General features: G+C 35.9%; 1 protein-coding gene across 6 annotated transcripts in view; it reads right to left on the bottom strand.

Annotated features, from left to right (window-relative positions):
• Window positions 1–23,654, bottom strand: part of LOC105150439 (uncharacterized) — a 364,524-nt gene that overhangs the window by 47,416 nt on the left and 293,454 nt on the right. For all 6 annotated transcript variants that reach the window (XM_087410153.1, XM_087410155.1, XM_087410154.1 and 3 more), the window contains exon 5: window positions 4,635–4,774. In XM_087410153.1, coding sequence (XP_087266279.1) covers window positions 4,635–4,774 — 140 coding nt within the window. The remainder of the gene's footprint in view (window positions 1–4,634; window positions 4,775–23,654) is intronic.

The following is a 23,654-nucleotide window of genomic DNA, read 5'->3' as shown; positions in this document are numbered from 1 at the left end:
TGGGATATACAGCAAAAATGCAAGAGTTTAAAAAAGTTCATTTTTTAATACGAAATATAAATATTTCAGATTTCTAATATTTTCTTCATAATAGTACAAAGTTTACTGATATAGTTCGTTTACTTTAAACATAGTAAATATTACTTAATAAATTAAGTTTTTGATAGGTGCGACGTATATACCGGAGTTACCTTAACTAGAAAAATACAATTTTTACATTATTATGAGATTAAGTAAAATTAAGTCATAAGTTAACCAGAAAATAAAAATTTATACCTTAGATAATAAAAGTGGTAAATATGTTTTTATATGTTATTTAAAAGAATAAAAAAAAAGTAGAATGTTTTTGCTCAACTGTTAAAAAATTTAAATTAACAGAGTACTGAATGTATAAATTTTTTAATGTAAACTATGAGCAAATTCATTAAATAGTATTTATGTTATGTCTTCATGTAAATTACTGAATTTTATATAAATAGTATACAAATTTATAAAAGTAACTGACAGCTTTTAAAATTCTCATTTAAATTTTTCCGGGTTTATTTATATTTAATTACGTACGTGACTTTACTCATTTTGTTTTATGTATCTATATATACATTACTTTATTAAAGCTGACCGTATTTAATCTAAAACTATTTACACGGTCAATTAAAGAAGTACGGAAAGCATTTGCACGTTAAGCATCCATCTGTATTTATACTTGGCTAAGAAAATACCAGGTTACGAAAATCTTTCTAGAAATGCACGGAAAGCTGCGGAAAGTTGCGATAGAAAACTAGTTCTGTCATGCAATTTCTCAAGATTTAATTTCGAAATCGCTTATGCATTCAACCGTTTGTTATAATTGAAAGAATTGTGATGAAAAATTTGAAAAAAGACGGGAAAATCTAATTAAATTTCCCCATTATTTGTTTCGGCAACTTTCGTGTTTGCATAATAAACAGAAGCGCTTTCATACGATATTGTGAAAACTTCACAAATTTCTTGCCACGTTTCTCTTCTACCTGCGCACATAGGCGAAGAAGATAAAATCCATTTCCTCTCTGGTTCATGTATCCATACGGGTCCATAGCGTCGCTGAAAAATACGCCGCTTCATTTTATCGCCGGGCGTAATGCAAACACATTTTTCCGAATTGCATACGCATAAATTTACCTACGCGGGTCAACGAGTTAACGTTCTCTGTTCGAAGATGCATTTACGCTCTAAATTCGGATACTGCCACAGTAGTAGACGCACACACGCACAAGCACGCATATACCATACATACACACGTGTATATATTTTAAACCAAGCGTGGGAATCTCATTGCTGGCACTTGCAGGATCGCCGGCTGCCCGCATTATGCACGGGTGCAAACGCGTGCATACACATTGATGTGGCTCGTGCACGCGGACGGAATACGCATACAGAGATCAAGAGCAACTCAACCTCGGCTTGTTTGCCGTTAATACACGAAAGCGACGTTACCGGCGTGTGTCAGTATGCATGCCTCCGGGAAATGTTCATTTACAGGAAACTTTTCATCGGATACTAGCCACCGGTTTATAATTTTAAGCTTTGTTTACCTACGAGATTTATTTACAGAAATCACGCGTTTCAGGAAACACGCGTAATGTATAAGTATGATACGGAATATCATATTGAAATGTACAGAACTCGTGAAAAAGGTATATATAAAAAAAAAACTACACACCGATTGTAATTTATCAACATATGTGGAAACAGTAATTTCGGTTATTTGCCAATTTAAAATATTCAATTGTAATCTTTTTCCTCAAATTTCCGGTTTCAATCCAAAGCAGATAATGTTGATAATAACGACCGTTCTATAAAAGTCGTATGAAATTAATGCAGAAATAATTGCTTCGCGACATTTTGCCTGCAACTGCATTTAAATCGAAATTCCACCCACGCGCGAATTGTAACGTAATAAATATTCACTTCTGTTGTTTCACGTTTCCGTTATCGAGATGGCTCGTGAGTTCCAGGATCGATAAGGGTAACTATAATTTGATTACACTAATCGTGTCGCGGTGCAGCAAGCTGCATAAAAGTAATACCTATAAGCCGGCGTAAATGATCGCCGAGCTGAAATTTCACTAGGAGCGATACAAACTGCAGTCCCTAAGCTTATTTCACGATATCTTGGGTATATATACATGTCGGCCGACTAATCTACGGATAAAATTAGATGCACCCGCGACGGCGGGCCGCGTGGGACACGCGAAGTCGTCGACACAGGTTAACAAATTGGCGACACATGGGAAATCTTAGGTATCTTTATTTCTTCAGTAGCACTTGCAGATGCATGTTCTTCTTTCTCTTCTTTCTTTTCGTCGGAAATGTATAGAATTTGTCACGACACGTTATTTTCATTCTTCAGACTCGCAATCAATTCAAAAATTTAAATTATTACTTGAAGTACGTACACGTAATTGCTATTAAATAATATCTTGATGCACTGTAGGAATGAAAGATTTATACGTGGCGTGAACGTAATTATTTTGATCACCTATATGGATTGCGAAGCAGAAATAGAATAGATTATTGAAGATAATAATATTGCAATAACATATGTAATAATTGGTGTTACTCGACACTAGCTATTTGAATCATTCATAACAATTCACCAAATAGACCCCTTATATAGTAACAATCGTGGTTTACTGTAATAGTTTGCACAGTTATTGTACAAGCTAACAAGGCTATCGACCGTATAACAGATTACGATAAACAAGAATTCTAGATGAAAACATGGAAAGCCATTCTTCTCTAATTGAATGATTGTTTAGAGAAATGTATACGACTGATTTTTATCAATATTTTTTAATTTGCGATTTATAACATCGCAACCGTTATTATCGAGATCGTATGGATCAATGGGGAAAAGAAAGTGGAGGAGGGGCCTTATCATCGTGAATGCGATAAATCGATAATTGTTACACCGTGTAGAATCACGCGTGCCGCACGCCACAAAACGATTAACGGCAGCTTTTTTTTAATTGGATACATTTTCGCCGAATTCAGTGGAAAATATTTCGTTGAGTGAAATACAAGAGCGAACCACGAAAATAAACGGGCTATAGTTGTGAATCGCGATCATCATTGTTCGGATTAATGCAGAGAATAATATTTTTTGGCAAATAAAAATAAGATAAAATGCTAAATAAAAATAAGGTAAAATAAATCTTTGAATTACTAATGTATAGAGATAAAAAAGTGGTCGCACTTTATAAATTAGCAGATCTAATGTTGAATAAATTTGTAAAATTCTTGAAAATTGTTTCGATCAATACCGAGTTCGCTTTAAATATAATTTAAATATAATGTATCTTCTAATATATCATGCAATTCTAATATATTAATTTATATTTCTAAGAGAATACAATTGCGAATCACTTATCAATTTTATAACAATAATTTAAGTTGTTAAATCTTGAAATATGTGTATACAATTAATCTATACAAAAAAAATATAGAATAGAAATAGCAGTCAATTCACGTTAATAAATCAATAGATAGATTTTATAATTTTTTTTATACTCTTATATTCATAGTTGAAGAAATTAAAACAAAATTCTAGCAGCGGTCCAAATATAATTTCATTTTGCAATTTTTTTCTATCAGTAAATGTAAAAAAAATGTAGAAAAAATCCATATAAAAATAATTTTTAAATTCTTTGGAACATTAAAAATTATTCTAAATCTTGAGATTAATTTTTAAACCTTAATATTAAGTATTATATTAAATAACGTAAAGATATTCCTGATTCAGGTAAAAGTTTGTTTCATTTGATGTATGCAGTATAATTCACAGGCCAGTTTAATAGTGAAAAAACAAGTCGCCATTAACGCATGTATTAAAGCTGAGCTTGTATTTCACTATTGGACGGCACAATTCACATGAAAAATGAGTAATACCTCGGACTGACTTTTTCAGAAGACAAGAGATGCTTTTCACGAAAAAAATAGTCGTGCATACTAGATGGACAAGAATTCTTCCGAGTTCCGTCATTCGTGTGTCGGCAGTTCGATGTTGGCTGGACATGCTTAGTAAAAAGCGCGAGCCTCAGCAACGGTAATGGAAATTACTATTGTCGAGAAGCTTGCGCGATTAATATTTAGTCGTTAGGATCTCTCACGCAAAAGCTTCACGCACATGATAACGTCGCACGGTCACGCAATTACACGACATTGATTTACGCGGACGCGTTTACGATCGCGGATTTGCAAAACGGAATTAAACGATGTCGTGCGCGCGTTCGCTTTTGAAAAAATTTTCTTACGCAACGAAAGCTGATCCTTTGAGTCATAATAATTAAATCGAGTGCAACGATAAGCAATTTCACCTTATCTCCCGTATATCTGTATAACAAAAGTGCTAATAAAATGAATAAAGAGCTCTGGGAAATTTCGAAACTCGTGCACTCTGTGCATTATTCCGGTCTCGTTGAGCGCAATATTTCAGAAGTTCGTGCTTTTTATAAATTCATACTGAATTCAATTTAGCATGAATCGATCGACCCGATGAGAAAGATATCTCATCATTATCTTTTCAAATATAATTTTTAATATTATGTGACCGTGCATACACACACACACACACACACACACACATACACACTTACTCTTTGAGGTACGCCTATTCTTGCGCGACTGTGTCTGGGAGAGCCTTGTGCTTGGCCTTGTTTCTCTTTCCTATGCGTCTTCAGCCCTCTTAGTAACCTCGAAAATGTTGTCTTCTTCTTGCTTGTATTTTGTCCTTGCTCTACAACATGGATAGAAATTATTAATGAATAGATTATTTTAAACAGTAATGGAATATTATATAAATTTAATGCATAATACGCGATAACTGATGGCAAAGGCAAATATTTTTTCGATTATCACGCACAATAATAATTACTTATCAATTTCTATTTATTTATTTATTTATCTCAAACTCTCGTTTGATTTCGCGTATATTAAAATAAAGAATTATCCTTTTGCAATTTAAATTAACCGATTTTACTGGTACGTTTTAAAACCATATTGTTCATTTGATCAAAATTTTAGAATGTGACTGATCAAGAATGAACAAACGTATGCGCAAATAAAAATTTATATCTCGATTATTTTGCATTCCAATTCTTGAACAAACAGACTCGACGATATCATATTTGGTGCGGTAGTAAAGGTAAAAAAAGATTTAGTTGGATATTTCAATACTGGAATATCAGAGGCCTAAATTTAACAGAATAAAATTTCTAATTACTTTCGGTATTTGCAAATGTTTTTATTTTGTGGATTTTATACGATTTATAGAAAAGACATATAAAGTCTGCATTACTCTTTCAATTTTCTCTGTAATGATAAATTAGAAAATCTATCAATTTTGTAATTCTATTGTATTTTCGGATTGTTTCATTTTTTTTTAACGATTGTCACAATTTATCTAGTCACGTTGGCTTTTTATCATTGTTTAACAGCTGTAACCATATTCGCGGATTAAATCGGCTTAAACGCAGAGAGCTTTATATAGTTGCCATTTAATGACCGATGCGTGTGAAGACCTTTCTGAAATTCCCAATTTGAGTAGCCACGCCACAAACTACTACCAATCTCGCAAATAATCGAATAAATCTGGGTTGCCCACAACATCACTATTCATTAACGGATAATTCAGGTGTACCGTTAGTTATCCGACCGCCCCCTCACAATGTCGATATATTGTATTTAGAATCAACGCATCCATTTATTAGCACTGTCACAGCGTTGCCTAATTAGTAACCTTTACGACGCGAGCGATAGCTGAAACGAATTATCAAGCTTTCAACTGAAGTTATTACATTAGGCTTTCAAAAATTAAACTATTATCCGCTGAAAATTGTACAGATATTAATTAAAATTGATTATTTTTTAAAATATTTTTAACATTTATAAATATACATAAATAAAAAATGTTTTAGGCCCGGTTACATCAACGTTACTTTGACTTTAAACGAGACTTAAAACTCTCTCTAACTCATTTTAAAACCGAAAAGAGACAGAAGCAAAGAGAGTTTTAAACTTCGCTTAAAATTAAAGTAACGTTGGTGCAACCGGGTCTTAATCACTCATATTAAACATACTGCGTATATTTATTAAAACGTTCATTTAAAAAAATATACATACATGAAAAGAACGATTTTGCTAAAGTATCTAAAAATTTAGCTAGATACAGATCTGAAAAAAATTTTGTTGGACCATCAAAATAATTACATAGGAAATTCAAACATAATGAGCAATGCTGCAAAAAGTTTTGACATTTCTAGCAACCAGTTTGAATGTTCTATATAATTATTATATTTTGATGGTCCAATAAAATTATTTTCAGATCTGTATTTGCCAAAATGTTTAGATATTTAAATAAAAGTATCCTTTCAATGTATATATAAAAATAAATCCTAATGAGATAATCTAATCATTTTATTTTTATTACTAATTACTTAATATTAATGTTATATTTCGTAAAACAAAAAGAGAAAAAACCTTTCGACTTGATCGCTTCAAATTATTACTTTTAATCCTTTAATATCACGTTTTCCCTTTTTCAATTTTTTTCTCTGCTAAAAAAATACTTAATAATTTCGTGCTTGTGTTATTCGAGGTAAACTTCATTTAAATTAAAGGTAAACAATATGCACATATTTGCGAAAATACTGGGAAGCCAATAAAAGATATTAATGTCGTTGAAATCGTTACTGAGCACCTAGTTATGTCATGGCCCACGTAATTACAACAGTATCGTACAATGTCCCGATAGTGATAGTATTACAAAATGGTGTTAATGCGCGAATGGCAAACTGAATTTTCCCAGACCAGGCGACAAAGTGTTTACCGGATGGTTACTATTGGTTACGACATCCGAGTCGACATAACCAGCGATATCGTGATTTAATCAAGGACCATCGTAAAGCAATAATTAATGCCGCGCTGTATCGATTTCGTGCGAAGCGACGCGTTAGGACAGTGTAACGTGTTAATTAGAAGGTCGCGGCAGGGGTAGGAGATGCGCCATTATGCATACACGTATTTACGTAGAAAATTATTCGCGCGAGAAGGGAAACGAATTAACGTTGCCGCGCAATTATTACAATCCGCATTTTGCCGTGAACGCGTCCGCTGTTTCCGCAATAATAGCATCGCGTCACGGCTCTTTGCGGTGACAAACATTGAACGAGACTTTAACTTCTTTAAATGGCCTTCGCAGCTGCTGTTGGATTCGTTAAGTCAGATATTTTTGAATTGCATTACGTAATATATTTAATTATTATATTTACGCGATGTTAACCCTGCGCATTTTTTTTTTCTTTTAAATACAGAATACTACATGCACCGAGAAATTAGTTGTACCATTTATATACAATTTTTTTCCGAAAATATATAACTTTACAACTACTTTCTACAATTTCAAATATGTTAAGAATCACTTAACAATTTTTATAAAAATGATGAAAATTAATTCTGGAATACACAGAAACAATTTTGCTGAAATATCTAAAAATTTAGCTGAATACAGATTTAAAAATAAATTTTATTGGACCGTCAAAATAACTATATATGATGCTCAAGTTGATTACTAAAATATCAAAATATTTTGCAGCATTGCTCATCATGCTCCAGTTTTCTACACAAATATTTTGATAGTCCAATAAAATTATTTTTAAACCTGTATCTAGTTAAATCAAATAGTTCTGTAAAATCGTTCTTTCCATGCACTAACAATCTATCGTGTGTAATAAAAACTCGAAAAATCATCGTGTCTACTAAAGATTAATTACATGACAGATTCATATGATAACATTTTGATAACACTAATATTCAACCTAATCAGAATGCAAGATAAACTAATGGTAAAATATCAAAACCATTTTTGGATAGATCGCGTTATTTTTCGAATTAAGAAACTAATCGCCTATCGTTCGAAAATTGATTCGCTCCTTTACGGCCGCAATTATTCGTGGCCGCAATTAAGACGAGTTACAAGGATCTTCCACTGTATTTCGTATGTGGCTTAACGGATCACCGTGCGGCAGTGTCCGGACGATCCTTACCTGACAAAGGTTTCCAAGAGCTGCAGAAAATACTGGGAGCTAATTTCCGAAATCGAACCAGATGTAACGATCGTACGCTCGTTCCCTTACCCTCGCCGCGAGAAAGCGGGCGGGTACAACCATGAATTCCCCAGAAGCTACTATTATTCTAGAGAGGATCGTACGTATTTTACCCGCCGGTCGGCGGGCGGCACGCGGGGGTGGACGAGCGATATGGGCAAAGAATACAAGAGACTCGCGGGACTACGAGAGTCGGAATGTCGTCCCGTAATATCGGAAATATATCGTCCGGGCTGTAACCACAAGTCATGTTCAATCGAATGAATCGTATGGAATAAAAATAAACCTGCCTACACCGTGGAGACGGCCAATACTCTCTCCGTCGGTGAAGGCTGTGGCGCGGGTTACGCGCGGATGAAGGGAGCGGACGCGATGGAGGAAGAAATTCGAGGAAGAGAAAGACACCAAGGAGAGAGAGACAAGACCTACCGCTTCCCGGAGGGTAGACGGCCCAAGAATCGAGAGGAGGGAGGAACTCGAGGGGGATCGAACAAATGTTCCGGCGGCACATGCATCAAATCCTGAAGTTGCGTGAGAGATGGAGTTCCCTGCTTGCTCAGCGGCGAGCCGCGATAAAACGGCCGAGCCGAGTTCACCCTCTTCATCGTCGTCGTTGTCGTTGACTCTCGCTCCGACTCGAAGCCAAGCGTTCAAGCAGTACTTATCATGCGCTCATGAAAGAGAGGAACACGTACAAAAAAATGCTTAATACATCTTGCCCCGTGATAAAATCCTGGTGCTCTTGAATTAAACGTTATGAACCTACCGAGATAGCGCATCTATCTCTTGCCTGCGTTCTCATGAAATTTCGTAGAACGTCAAGATAATCCTTAGCAAGGTTTCGTGCTTAAACGATCAATGTCGATCAATGTTTGCGTGCATCCATCTTGCCGACGTCGATACGAATATTTCCACCACGAAGGAAGTTCGACGAGGGTAACAGTTGCTGGGCTGTGCAGGAAATTGAGGTAAGAAGGAAACGGGAAGAAGATCCTACAGAAAGGGAAGAGAATACAAAATTCTCATTGCTAGACGAAATTTGTGTCGTATGTCGTCGTCACTCTTAAAGAATATTTTCAATTATCATCGTACGTTTTATAATTAGATTTTTATCTTCTAGAAAAATACTTGTAATTTTCAAACCTATGTCAAGGAAGAAAAAATATTAAAATAGTATTTATTAAAATAATAAATGCTTAGGATTTTTTGATTTTGTAATAAATAGTGTTTTCGTAATAAATCTCTGTCTAATAAAACGTACATATATATATATAGACATTATAAATTATATACTAAAATCAACTCAATAATTATACATAAAATGTCAAAAAAAATATCAAATCAAATCAAATCGTATAAATAAAAGTGTACCAATAATTTTATTCCAAATAAAACGATTGCTTAGCGATTAATTTTTTAAAAATAATTTTTTCCTTAAAAGCCTTATTAATAATAATATTTTTCTTGTTTAAAATTAATATGATGTTGGTTAAAATTAACTTTAATTAACGTTCATTATACCGAAGATTGCAGGTAATAATTAACCGTGATTATAACAACATCACGAGAATTACTTTACAATCCGCGCTTTATCTCCGCGCAAGAATATAAACATCTCCGTACGTTTTGACGGTGATGGCGGAAGATAGAGGTACCCGAGAAAGGCGATAGATGCAAAAGTGAGAGCAAAGTGAGACACACGGGGAGAATAGAACTGCACCGAAAGACAAATACGGCGCCAGACTCGGTTACGTTACAGCCGGCTGCATCCGCGCGCGACACTCTCTACGCCTGCCTTGGATCTCGTCCTCTTATTCTTCTCTCGGTTTTATAGAGGCCGTCGACCCTCCATCTCTGTCTTTCCGACACGTACTCTAGATTGTAAGTACGTACCCCTCGAGCTTACGCGAAGGTGGACACGAAAAATTATCCAATCCCCGAGATTCTACCCTGGAACGTCCTTCGTCTTGGCTTCGCGCGCCGGTAGCGAACTTCTCGAGCATGGATTTAAACGTCAACGCGAATAATTCCTCTCTCTCTCTCTCTCTCCTTTTTTAGAAATATAACTTACTTCTTTATTCGTTTAAATAATACTTTAAGATTATACGAACTTATTAAAAAAAATACACATGCAAGATAAAATATATCTCTCTCTGATGTATTAATATTATTTCAATGCACACAGAAATGATTTTTCAATAATATTAAAAAATTCAGTTAGATATAAATCTGAAAATAATTTGTTTGGCCATCAAATAATTATATTAGAAATTTAAGAATGATAACAATGTTGTAAAAAATTTTGATATTCTAGCAATCAACTTGAGCGTTTTACACAATTATTTTTATAATTTAACAAAATCATTTTCAGATTTATATCTAGTTAAATTTTTAGATTTTACTTTGCTAAAACGTTCTTTCCGCGTATAAAATGAATATAGCTATGTGTAATGGTTTGTTCTTATTGGTGATACATCACACTTCGAATTTTTTTTAGCATTAAAATATTGTTACATAAATATAGGAATGCAGAAATGCGTTTGAATATCTCTAGCTTTTCTTTTAAGGAATTTACGAGAGCTTCAAAAGTCATTGTAATTTTATTACATGAGAAATAAAACATACAATACACAGGAAGTACCCGTTAGTTGCTTTTGGTCCATTTCAATTAGCTTTTCGTTGCTCGATGATAAAAGTTCAGATAGAGCGCACGTGTAACTGAAACTCCGCGGTCTAATAATTAGTTCTTCGCGAAGAGTGGTAGGAATAGTGCGGACGGCTGCCGACAAATTCAATTGGTTTCTCGTGAGGGTACCCCTTGATTATAACTGGACCACTGGGGAAAAAGAAGCGGGCAATGATATTTGCCCGGTTTTCGACTCTCGGCACGTTTCCCCGTAAATTACGAGGAGAGTTTCGTGCGCCCTTTTCCGCGGCGGGGGTGTGTTCTCGATTTTCCGCATTGTACCTCAACGCGAGAAGAATTTCACGTGCCGGCGGAAACGCGTTATTAAAGTCTGCGATTTTCTACCCCATCTTCCCTCATACTCTCCCTTGCTACTTGCCCTTTCTCGCTCTCGCTGTCTGGTATGCGTTCGGGCGAAACTTCCTCGCTGCTTCTTCGTTGAATTGTTTTAAAGCAAGGAAGAGAGTGAATGAGAGAGAAAACCGATGGCAAGTGAATGAAGAGAAGAGCGAAAGAGAGAAGGACAACAACGGGGTGGAGACGGAAAAACTTTTTACACAGAAGAGGAGAAGTTAACATTCTTCCCTCTGGCCCGGCCGCGTAAAAAGGAGATGTCGGGGTCAAGAAGCGTCTTACGTATTCTGCAAGCTCAGGTTTACACGCCCGAGTTATGGCCAGAAAAATCGGAAGTTCGCGGCCAGAAAGTGACTGCCGAGTGCCTCGCGTGTGACGCGCATAATAAAGTCGCGAAGATGCAACTTGGGGAAACGTTTGTTGGTACCCGGAAGTGAAATGTCGAGGAAGAAGTGCCACCAGCGTGCCAAATTTGATTTTCAGAGAGGGACGGAGTCGGCAATCCGGCTAGAGCATACTTACATAGTGGAAAGACAATGTTCCTGGGCCCTCGGGGGGACAGTCGTAAAACCTCGCAAACACGAACTACTTTGGAGTAGCGGGATTCTATAAAATGTACGTGATGCTGTCAGACATCTTGCAATTGGTCCTTTCGCGAGAGTCTCGATGATGACATAAAGTTCGCAGACAACAATTAGAATTTCGATGAGAATTTATAATCGCAATATTCCTGGTTATCGCTAGTTCCTTTATATTTTCTCAAACACATATTAAAATTTAACTACCTACAGTTCTGAAAATAATTTTATTGGAAAATAATTTAATTGAATAATTTTATTTTATCAAAATATTTGTGTAGAAAATTCAAGCATGATGAACAGTGCTACAAAAAATTTTGATATTCTAGCAATTAGCTTGAGTGTCTTACATAATTAATGGTCCAACATAATTTATTTTCAGATCTGTATCTAGCTAAATTTTTAGATATTTACTTCAACAACATTTTTCTTTATTCTTTCCGTGTTTAATAATTATTAAATTTTTTAAATTCAATTTTCAACATTGCGTACATTACATTTTTCATATTCTTAAGTTTCTTCGAATTTTAGAAATGAAAATATGCGGAAATATTGCATTTGCGAAATCCACAGGCGTAATTCTACTTTCAGGAGAATTTTCGTCAGCTCAACATCGACTACCCTTCTCGCCTATAACGCCTGCGGACCCTCAAAGTAGAGGGAGAACAAGTCCGTTATTATGAAAATCCTTAGCGGGCGAAAGCCGGGTTATAAGCATGAATAAAATAAGCGGTATTAAAATCCACTTTCTTCTCCCCCTCTCCTTCCTGCACCTGTCCCATCCAACGCCTCTTCGTTTCTGCCCTACGTAGGCGCCCGAGTTCGGCTTCGCGGGCGGAGTAATGGCATTCCTCTTCTCCTTTCTCTTCCACCTCCTCAACAATTTACTTCGTTTCGAAGGGCTTCTCTATCTAAGCCCGCGGCTGTTCTCCCTGTCTCCGTCGCGTCGGTTACTCGATAAACGCGACTCGGCGCGAGATCTTTTGGTGCATGGAACGAGATCTACGATAGCCGAAAGAAGCAATTGGTCGATTATCGATGATCGTACGGAATTACTTAGATATCGGAAATAACCAGGAAAGAATAGTAACGTTTTGGGAATTAATAATTCATCAAAGTCTTTCAAAAAAGTCAGAGAAAATAATAAAAAAATAAAAAACGTATATTTCCTACATTAAAAGAATGACTTTGAATGACTTAAAAAATTTAAAATTTTAGTGAATACGGATCTAAAAATAATTTTGTTGAAAATTCAACCTGCTAGAATATTAAAATCTTTTTGTAGCATTACGTATTATTTTTTAGTTTCCAACATAATTATTTTGATGGTTTAATAAAATTATTTTCAATTCTTTATCCAGTAAAATTTTAGATCTTTCAGCAAAATCATTTTTTCTATGTACTTATATCAAATATATGTACAATATATAAAAAATATTGAAAATTGATAAATATTTTCGACTACAATTCTTGTGATACCAATCTGACGATAGAAAACGTAAAAAAATTTACGTTTTATTGATCATACAATCTCACTATTTGACAATGAGTATCATTAGTTTCATATTCTCGTCAGCGCGCGATTTATTTGCGCACGTACCGATGCTGAAATAAATTATTCGAAGCCTAACCCTTACCCGGGGGAGTCGAGCGACCGGGTTTTAGAGGTAGTTCTATGGTAATGATGGAAGTACATGAATATTGAAGAAGTAATCTTTGCGGTTTACGGCATGTCCTTTTCGCGGCGCAGCCTCTCTATCGGTCCCGACGATAGAGTTGGGTCAATATCGATTTAAAGTTCGCTATTTTTTTACAGCGTCAAATAAATGGACCGACTGAGATAAATGACGAGAGTATGCCGATATTATCGGGCGATCCATTTTTCACTCGAACGATATTGTTCGTATCGGAACGTGGCGGGCGGCCTTCGAGAAATGAATAATTAATTATACGGTCGTAATCAGTAAAAATATTTGATCAATATCGTTAAGTTGAATGAAACCCGATTTAAATCTAGAATTCTCTGCTGCTAATATTGCATGTTCGATGTATGCAATAATAAAATAACGTGCGCCCGATGCTAAAAGCAAATTCACTGTGTTCTAACGAGCAATTATGTGATCATATAAAGCTTGATGTGTCGGAAATAAACAGTAATTGTATGGATGTCCAATTAACATTTATATATCTAGAAGCTTTGTATTCTCTATTATTTCTTTTAACGATTCGACGAATATCACACGTTGCGTCAATGTTATATTTCAAAAAGTTGAGACTATTATTTCTCTTTCGAGCTATCGATTAGTGTTGATTACGATTCCTTCAATATCTTTTTTTTTTATGAGTATACAACGTAATTTTAATAGATACAAAAGACTTTAAATGAAATTAGTGTTAATCGATGTTGGAGAAATTAATACTAAGTAAAATTTCAAGAGCATATCGCGATCCTAACAAAATAAGAATGTTACAGATACGAAGTAAAGAGAGGAAAACGTGAAGGTTACGAAAGTTGGATGCTCTCCAAAGCATGTAAGCAAATGGTGTCCCAACATTGAACCTTTTCGCGTTCAAGCTGACGGAGGGTTAAACATCCCACAACATCCCACAGAGACGTGGGATGTTTAATCCTTACTTGATCACGTACTTAAACACACAAGAGTACAATTCTTAATTGTTTCAAGATAAATCACCCACAAATTCTATTTAAAAAATAAGGGATCCTGCAATTTCTAATTTCAACTTTTAATTAATTTACTTCAATTACTTAATTAATATATATATGATATATTGTATATAAATAATTTACCTAATTTTTCGAGAATTATATATATATATATATATATATATATGAATTTATTTATATAAACCATGAATCTATAAAAATAAACGAATATCTGATTACAAATTATTGGATTGCGTTCCAGATACAATTCAATTTATATAAGGATGATTTTGTTAAAGTATCTAATTCTCAACTAGATACAGATTTGAAAATAATTTTATTGGACCATCAGAATGATTACGTAGAAATCTCAAGTATGATGAGCAATGTTATAAAAAGTTAAAACATTCTAGCAATCAATTTAAGCGTCTTACATAATTATTTTTACGATCTAGCAAAATTTCAGATTTGTATGTAGCTAAATTTTTAGATATTACAACGAAATTGTCCTTTCCATGTACATTAATTGTCTCATCGCGTCTTTGCGATGTACTTAACCGATCCGGAAGTGACAGCAGGGTGATCAAGATTGAGGTAATCGACGAAGCGTCCAAGGAATGTACCAGGAGTTCGACGAACATTTCGAACTCCTTACACGGACGGATGGATAAGATACGAAAACAGATGGGTAAATGGAAAGCGAAGGATGGAGAGCGCGAAAACTGGATGTGCTCCAAGTGATGTCGCGTGCACGAGCTTGCGGTTCTCGCGGCGTCACGTCGAGAATCGCGTCGAGAGGCTTTTGCCGGGTGCGGTTACGTCGTCATTGTCTAGTCTTCCCTATTTCGTCACGCTTTTGCCGTATCGGAGCTCTGTCTGTGTCGTTGCCATGACTACCATCGTATCGAGAAAGGTGGTGCGTACACAAAAGTATAAGACTCGCTCGTTCTTTTTTTGCGACGTGTCCGCCAAGTACGGGGTGACGAGGTTCAAAGTACAAGAAGCACTTGCACCCTTTTGCAAAGAGGTTGCGGCGAGACGTGAGTTTGCGCTATCGAAACGATTACTTTTCATTGCTGTGCTCCTTTCTGCAATTCACGCCTGTGTCTACTATTGTTTTAATTGGAAGCGAAATACTTCTTATTTACAGGAATGTTCGCGAGATATAATGATGTTTTTACGGAAAGAACGGTTTTGCCAAGTATCTAAAAATTCAGCTGAATAAAGTTCTGAAAATAATTTTGTTGGACCAGCAAAATAATTATGTAACACTCAAACTGTAGTTGCTAAAATATCAACATTTTTTAGAGCAGAGCTCATCATACTTGAGTTTTCTACATACATAATTATTTTGATGGTTCAACAAATTATTTTTAAATCTACCTAATTTTTTAGATACTTTAGCAAAATTATTCTTTCGTGTTGAGCATCTCGGGGAAATATAATAATATCGTTTTATAAATATTATATATATCAAGTTTTATAAACACAATATTAAAAAGTAAAATGGATGGAAGGGATGTTTAACAAGGTAAATGTCATGTCCGACATTTGCACCTTATTACAGCAAAAGCTGGTCTACAATGGCAAGTAATAATGATTCAATCATTCATGTTACAGTAGATACATTATGCCTACTATAGATACATTGCCTTACACTTATCTGATTAATTTTATTACAGAATCTCATTATTTTTTAATGCTTCCCATGCAAGTATATCCATGCTATTCTGTTAAGAAGATTACGATCTTTGATCACGTATCTTAATTGTATACACTTTACGGAGGAAGTTATTACTCTTTTTCATTTTAAATTGCACCGCGTTCCGGTAAATGCCGCAAAGAATAAGTTTCACCTGCTCGACCCTCTTCTCACGCAAAAATTAAATCGTTACGCGCCGAACAATATGCGTGCCTAATTTCTGAAGATGCATAATGACAATAATACCGGTCGGGTGCGTTTCTGAAGAAGCCAGGAATGCGGATAAGGGGATAATGAGAATGTTTCGTAGTAATGACGCCGTCGTCGAAGATTCTTCGTATCTCGTACAAAACATCATTGTATTCCACGTACGGTAGCGCACCGGGAAACGACGTGGGTAGGTCTCTGCGGTCGCGAACGATACTATTGGCGATCGCGATACCATGATTGTCACGCGGATAACCCACGCATGCAAAGCAGTCGCAATTAAGCCGGGATGATTTGCATAAAGGTATTGTTTAATGGGAGAGAACGACCGTGTAGGTGAGAGACAAAGAACAGAGCGCGTCGGCCGAGAGAGAGTGAGAGAAATGTCGGTGATGAGCTCACGATAATTCGATTGCATTCCGTTGCGCTGGACGACGGTCAATGTTCAACGGCAAGGCAGTTATCGGCATTGCGGCGAGTGTCAATTAGTCGCAAATTGTACACGAAAAGAACAATTTTGTTAAATTATATCTTAAAAATTTAATTAGATATGGACTAATGTTTTATTAATGTCTCTTATTTGTTCAGTACCTCGAAACCTATTCTCCCGCGATGGGATGGTGGAACCTATCCTTCGCGTTGAATCGATTTATTTTACTTTTAAAGTAAAGCACGGCACGGGGAAAGAGATGCGTTCGCTTATCAATCATTCACGGAAGAAAGTATCCTATCATAATCGCGGAGCCGCGAAAAGATTAACATGCGCAAAGCGCACAACGGAAGAACGATCGCGGTTGGGCGAGGAACGCGAAACGAGGCGTCGGCGTCGGCGTCGTGCTTTATATCCTGCTTGGAAAGCCGGACGTCAATCTTTCTTAGATTAACGCATTCCCTACTGGCGTGCGCGCGCTCGTTCCGCGAGCGTTCGGGGCGATGATTTATGATGTTATATTTCCCCTTGCGGGCATTTGAAATGGAGATGTTTCAATGGTAAACGTTCATCGGGGGAGGTGGGGGGAGGGGGAGAGAATTCCGCTGCGACACGGCGCGGCGTCGTGAAAAGCGCGGCCTCGAGTAGCTGTTAGCGGAAACACGGCTATTACGGACGTATCGAAGTTATTAATTTCCGCCGCGCTACGTTACACCGCCCTCCCGTCACGTCCACGTCGCCCGTCTGTTTCGTAACGAGCGCATCCCTTCGCCGACACGTCGCTCCGTGACTTTGCAAAGGACGGGGAAAGTTGCACGAGCTTGAATAGAATATTTGCAGCTACATCCGTAAAGCACCGTCAGTACGCAAATCGCTTAGTCATTGCGCGATTGATCGAACCGCCAGACATCCCAACAAATAAATGCGATACGAGTATTTTCGCGTTTAATATATAATACGTACAATAAGTGGTGCCGACATGGATATTTCCGACGATGCGTGGCTACATTCTCCTAAAAATTAATATTTCCACGTTTTACCGCTATTTAAATATGTAAGTCTTAATTTCAGCAAACTTTTTGCATTAATGTTACCGTGATATTTTGTTTGATATAATATTACTATCGATACGTAAATTTTACATACACACACAATGGAATAGGTTACTCTTTAAATTAATTAACAAAATGTTTATACATGTTACATTTTAAATGACAAAAATATTTTTAAGTCTTTATAAAAACAAAAAACGTAATTATTAACTTAAAAAAAAAAGCATAAATGCACTATCAAATTCAATCTTAAAATGGAAATGTAGTTCAATGTTTCCTCATAACACTTATTAGTAAAATATGTAATAATATAAAAAATTTAAAAATTAAAATCACTTATTATACTCTTTGTTATAATATTGATATATAGTTAATTAAATTTTTAAACGTTTAAACGTTTGTCCTTGCTAGTCTAACTTGACAAATTAGATCTGATGACCACTGAAAGCACATAGCATTCAATGACCTTGTTCACTTGTAAAATTTACGATTGATAATGTTTTATATAGAGTTAATAAATTTGACAAGAATATATTTATGAGAATTAAATCCACAAAAAAACCTCAGCAATATTGAATGTTTTATCGGAATATTTATCATGCAACTTTGATATCAGTAATAGGAAAAGATAAAATTTAATATTTTTATATTTAAAAAATTTTTCGCTAATCATTTATACTTAAAATGTTTTCAACGTTTCATCAAAAAAAAAATTTTATCAATATTTTCCCTATATCTTCGCGCAAAATTTTTCCCAGATTCTTCCAAATTTAAAAAATCTCCCAATCTGAATCCTGAAGATAAACGTACGTCCATGAAACACAACACGCGAAAGGATGAGATATGCTGAGGAATCGTGCGCAAACTGCTCTATTTACCCAAGTTTCCTTATTTGCGGTGCTTTGTTTTACGAGCTTTGTACGAAGGTGGAGCGCTATAAGTCGTAAAGTAGTATGATGGCGTTAAAAGCATATACTCGTATCTTTTTATTACCTTCATCATTCAATTGATGTGCCACTAAGAAAGTTAAGCTTATGCCGCTTTATCACCTACACCTCGCTAAGGGACTCGACTTCACTTTAATATACGGAGCTTAATTCCTCTCGCTGTGAAAGCATCTTTAAGAAAAATAGCTCCTTTCTTGATACTGCGTAATGGCCATAAAGTATCGCTGATCGAAGTGTCGACATTGTGGAAAAATAATAAAAATATGATAGATCTTTCGGTCAATTTCATCGAGTCATGTAACACCAATCTACTATAATCACGTTACTCTTTCAGCGATATGCGCCAACGAGAACAAAACAGAACTCAAAAACAATACTTTATTTTTCGCTACATTTTCAGATTATTATATCCCTTTTCACGCTACATCATTCGAGATGAAAAACCAATCGGCCAAAGCAACATCGCTAAAAGCACAATAACTGGGCCGCGAATCGCGACGGATAAATCGTGTTACGGCAATCATTGCAGAGCGCCCATGCGATTCGCTTTTTCCTCTTTGCGCGAAAGTTCCTGTTGATTGCCGGCAGTGATTCAATTGCTCGTACGGAAACACAGTCAGGACGCGCGCCGGCCGTCAGAGAGCAATTGCGTTAAAAAGCCTTGCCGTTGGGTTTGTCGTTCGAGAAAACGCGTTCAGTTACTTCCTTTTTTCTCTTTACTTTGGCCGAATGTATTTTCGATCGGCTTTAGCAGCGAAAAACGGCCAATGGAGTCGCAATTTGCCGCGTCGTTATCCAAAAGCCCGAGGGCTGATCACACATCTTTCGCAGCAAACGGAAAAAGAGACGGAAAAATAATCAAAAAGGAGTCCGCTCATACTAGTGAGAAAAATTTATTTCTGCTCGGGTCACTCTCAAAGGATCAACGTAAAAAAAATTTAATTTCGGCAAAAAAAATCTCACAATTAATCTGATATGCATAAATTCGTCTCTCTATACCATCATTTCGTTACATTGTACGGAAAAATGCAGATTTTGAAAGATTTAAAATCAGATTATTTCTTCTTTTCATATCTTTTCTATTGGATCTTCCCCTCATTTACATTTAAAAATTACCAATTCTTTGTGAGTCACCGTGTATATGGAATACAGAACTTTACACGAGACGACAAATCTAACCGTACGTCATAGAATACAAATGGAATCGCCATCGTTTGGATTTTAAATGAAAGCACGGTATGTTGGAGCAATTCACGGCAAGGTACACAAATACGGCTTTCTCTATCGTGGTTCCAATCCAGACGGACCAGATCTGCTTTCCCACAGATGCGTATTTAGCAATCGCTGTATTTAGTGGCCAAGGAATCAATCCACTGAGTAAGCATTCCAGCAATTGGATTTGCAACGACTATCAATTCAAGCATCATGCATATAATGCATTATATGTCTTTATAACATCTTTTCAAGATGCAATTTATCCATTTGTATAAACAGCGTCTATATGTATATATATATTGAATATAAAATCTTTATTGTTATTAATAGCAAATTTCCCACGCCATTTAATATTACTTCAAAGGATAAAATTCTAAGATAAAATGTTAGCACCAGTTACATATCTGTAAAAAATAGTGATTCACAACACATATCGTTATTTTTATTTCAACAGTGCTCGCTTGTAGTATACAGAATTTTAGAACGGCTTCAAGATACGAGAAGGGCAACACACTATCATCAGTTCCGTCACAATAAGCGGAACGTGACATTGGCAAAATGCACTTGCACGAAGGATAAACGCATCAGTCTAGCTGGATTCGACTCTGCAGGAGCGATACGTTTCGTCACAGAGGAATATTCAATGTTCTTACAACAATGATCCGCGAATATTGTTCTAATCGATATATACGGCAGGTGCAGTCTCTTTTTCCTTTTTTGACGCGCAAAAAGTAACTACGAAAAACTCCTTTATCACAAAGCGATAATCAATTATTTATACAATCATTGGAAAAAAATCTTACTAAGATATAACAACTTATTTTCCAATAATAAGGTATCAGCAATTAATACTTTTTCTAACGACTATCCTCAATTATATATACATATTGTTCTTTTATTCCAAAAGTGACATAACTTAAATAACGTGCAGATTTTCAAGTTATTGCCATGAATTAAGTAAATATTACCTTGTCAATTATTATAAATGGATTAACTTAACTTCATAAAAAATTGTTAAAATCCTCACAATTCAAACAAGATATTCTAAGGACAGTGGAACAAATATTATACCTGATTATACCTAACCATACATATTAAGAATATATTCTTTTTACCGATAGTATTTGATTAGTCCATAATTTTCTGTTAAGTTGAAAAATATTGTTCCCCTTTTCTAGAAAATTAATTTTTCGAGTTGTGTTACTTTTGATAAACGAAAGCGATATCTATAATGACAGAAATTCTTCGGTTCCGTTCGTTGCTGTTCCTGTTCGGAAAGCGAAAACGCGCACGTGATCTCGACAAATTCGACATACGATGCGCAAACGTATGATACATTCATTACCATTCATCCCCATGCGGATACCGGTACTGGTGTAGCGCATTACTATCTGAGAAGAGCACGATACACATGCTATACAAGGATAAGCGCACTTCCCTAATTTCTCTCTCTCTCTCTCTCTCTCATTCTCTCATTCTCTCATTCTCTCTCACACACATATCGTCGCGTCTCTGCTTGGCCGCTCGCCTCTTACTTGGATTCCAGTCCAGACAAACAGGTTTGCTCTCTCACAGTCCGCGCGTTTCGCCAAGCAAGCACAACCCGCGCGAGAGTATTTGCGTATCCCGGCAATCCCTGCTCGAGGTTCGGGCTCGGTTCTGGTTGGTCTCGGCTCCGGTTGGTCTCCCGGCGTTGTGTACTACGCGACAACTGCTAAGTGCTGCAGCAATCCTGGCATCGACGTCTCTTACACGGAATTACTGTTAAGCGTGCGCCGCTTCGCGCGTTTCCGCCCTAAACTGATTAGTCCCCACATTTCAGCGTAGTATCTCTGCCGTACTGTACGATGCTATGAGGGGTAGGGTCGAGAATTTCACGAGGGCGCCTGAGAAGCTCGTCGCTGGTCAGGAACGCCAGAAGACGAGGGGTGTCAATGATTCGCCGTTGAACACGTCGGCTCGAGGAATTTTGGAATTTAAGTAATTCCTGTAAAGGTTACAGGAATCATAGTAGAGAAAGAGAAAGAAAATTTATTATGCTATGATATATACTCCTCTCTCTATATTTGATTCCGTATGAATGTAGAATATTTTTATAAAACATTCCGTAGTGTCATCAATGTACTAAATATTTTAGACAAATTAATACATTGTATAAATGAAAGATATACGTAAAGAAGATACATTTTTTATTTCAGTATTGTACAAATTATACGAACAGATCCGTTTTTTCGAATAAATTAGCTAAATCGAATTAATAATATATGTAATAATATATTCACTGAATAAATTGTGATAAAATTAATTAAATCAATGCTTTTGTAAAATTAAGATCACCCTGCATTCCAGAAAAAATTAAAATTTTAGAAGCAATAAAAAATTAAATTAAAGCGAATTTGTTCAATGAATATAAAAAATTCAACCCAATGAATAATCAAAAGCTCGAATGGTTTTAAAGAGACAAAAATAGAAAATGAGACACTGTTAAAGATAAGTATACACTGAAAAAAAGACTAGTTGCTGCAGCCGATTAAAAATGCTATGCTATATTTACATGCTATTTTACTATCTAAATTGTTGCAACAACCAATCTTTTCTTTCAGTGTATTATCGTAATATGTAGGAAAAGAAAAGTGAGAAAAAGGGGAAGAAGAAGAAGACAGGAAGGTAAACAGAAGGAAAGAAGGGAGAACTCCATCTCAATTATGTATTCATAGCTAGAAAAGATATAACGCGTATGAAGGTGGTGGTAGAAGTCAATAGAAATGAAATATCAACGCTCTAGGTCCCCCATCGCTCGGTCCTACCGTCCTCTTCCAGTTCTCCGCCTCTCCAATACGAGATCTAAAGTGTTTTTCGATATCTCGAAAAATTCCGCCGCGCCACGGCGCGCGTTTCCCGTCTTGATTTTATTTCTTCTCTCCCGGGTGCAAGGCCGATTGCATGTGCGCTAGTAATATACGTAACTACCTTCTCGAGCGTGTATCTCACCGGCGAAAATCGGTGGTGGACCCGAACGCCGCGCCATGCCTCGAAGGAAAATACAATCGTAACTTCGAATATTTCTTATACGATACGATATATGAATGATATCAGATAGCAGTAAATATTCATTCAAAATACCTTATCGTACGCAGCAGATGCGGAAATTCATATTGGAATACATGAAGACCCATATTTATAACGGTCACACGAATTATACGCATTTTGAATCAGATGGAATATTTAGTACTTTAAATGATATCACGATACATCAATGCGATAATTAATAAGCATATTCACGTAAATCCGTATTTTTAATTTTTCAATTCACGTTTTCAACTGTGGAGTATATAAATTCAGCATTTTCCAATCATAGAATTTCGTACTTTTTCAATATACTTTTTCACATTTAGTCTTCGTAATCCGTAAAAGTTGAATATAATCTCAATTGATCTTTGATTAAAGTCTGACCATTGAACTATCTAAAAGTAGAAACTTATAATAAAATTCTACCTTGAGATAGTTTAATGATCACACTTTGATCAAAGGTTAATTGAGACTATATTGAACTGAATATGAAAACACGATTACTATGAATTGTGTATAATATAGCTCTGTGAAATGTTATATTTATTCATTTCATGGTTGCATTGTCATCGCTCGATGCCTTCCAGGCCTTTTCCTCCTCTCAGATT

The sequence above is a fragment of the Acromyrmex echinatior genome, chromosome 10 (assembly GCF_024713525.1).
Source record: "Acromyrmex echinatior isolate Ae372 chromosome 10, ASM2471352v2, whole genome shotgun sequence".
Lineage (NCBI taxonomy): Eukaryota > Metazoa > Arthropoda > Insecta > Hymenoptera > Formicidae > Acromyrmex > Acromyrmex echinatior.
This window is presented reverse-complemented; position numbering and strand designations above follow the sequence as displayed.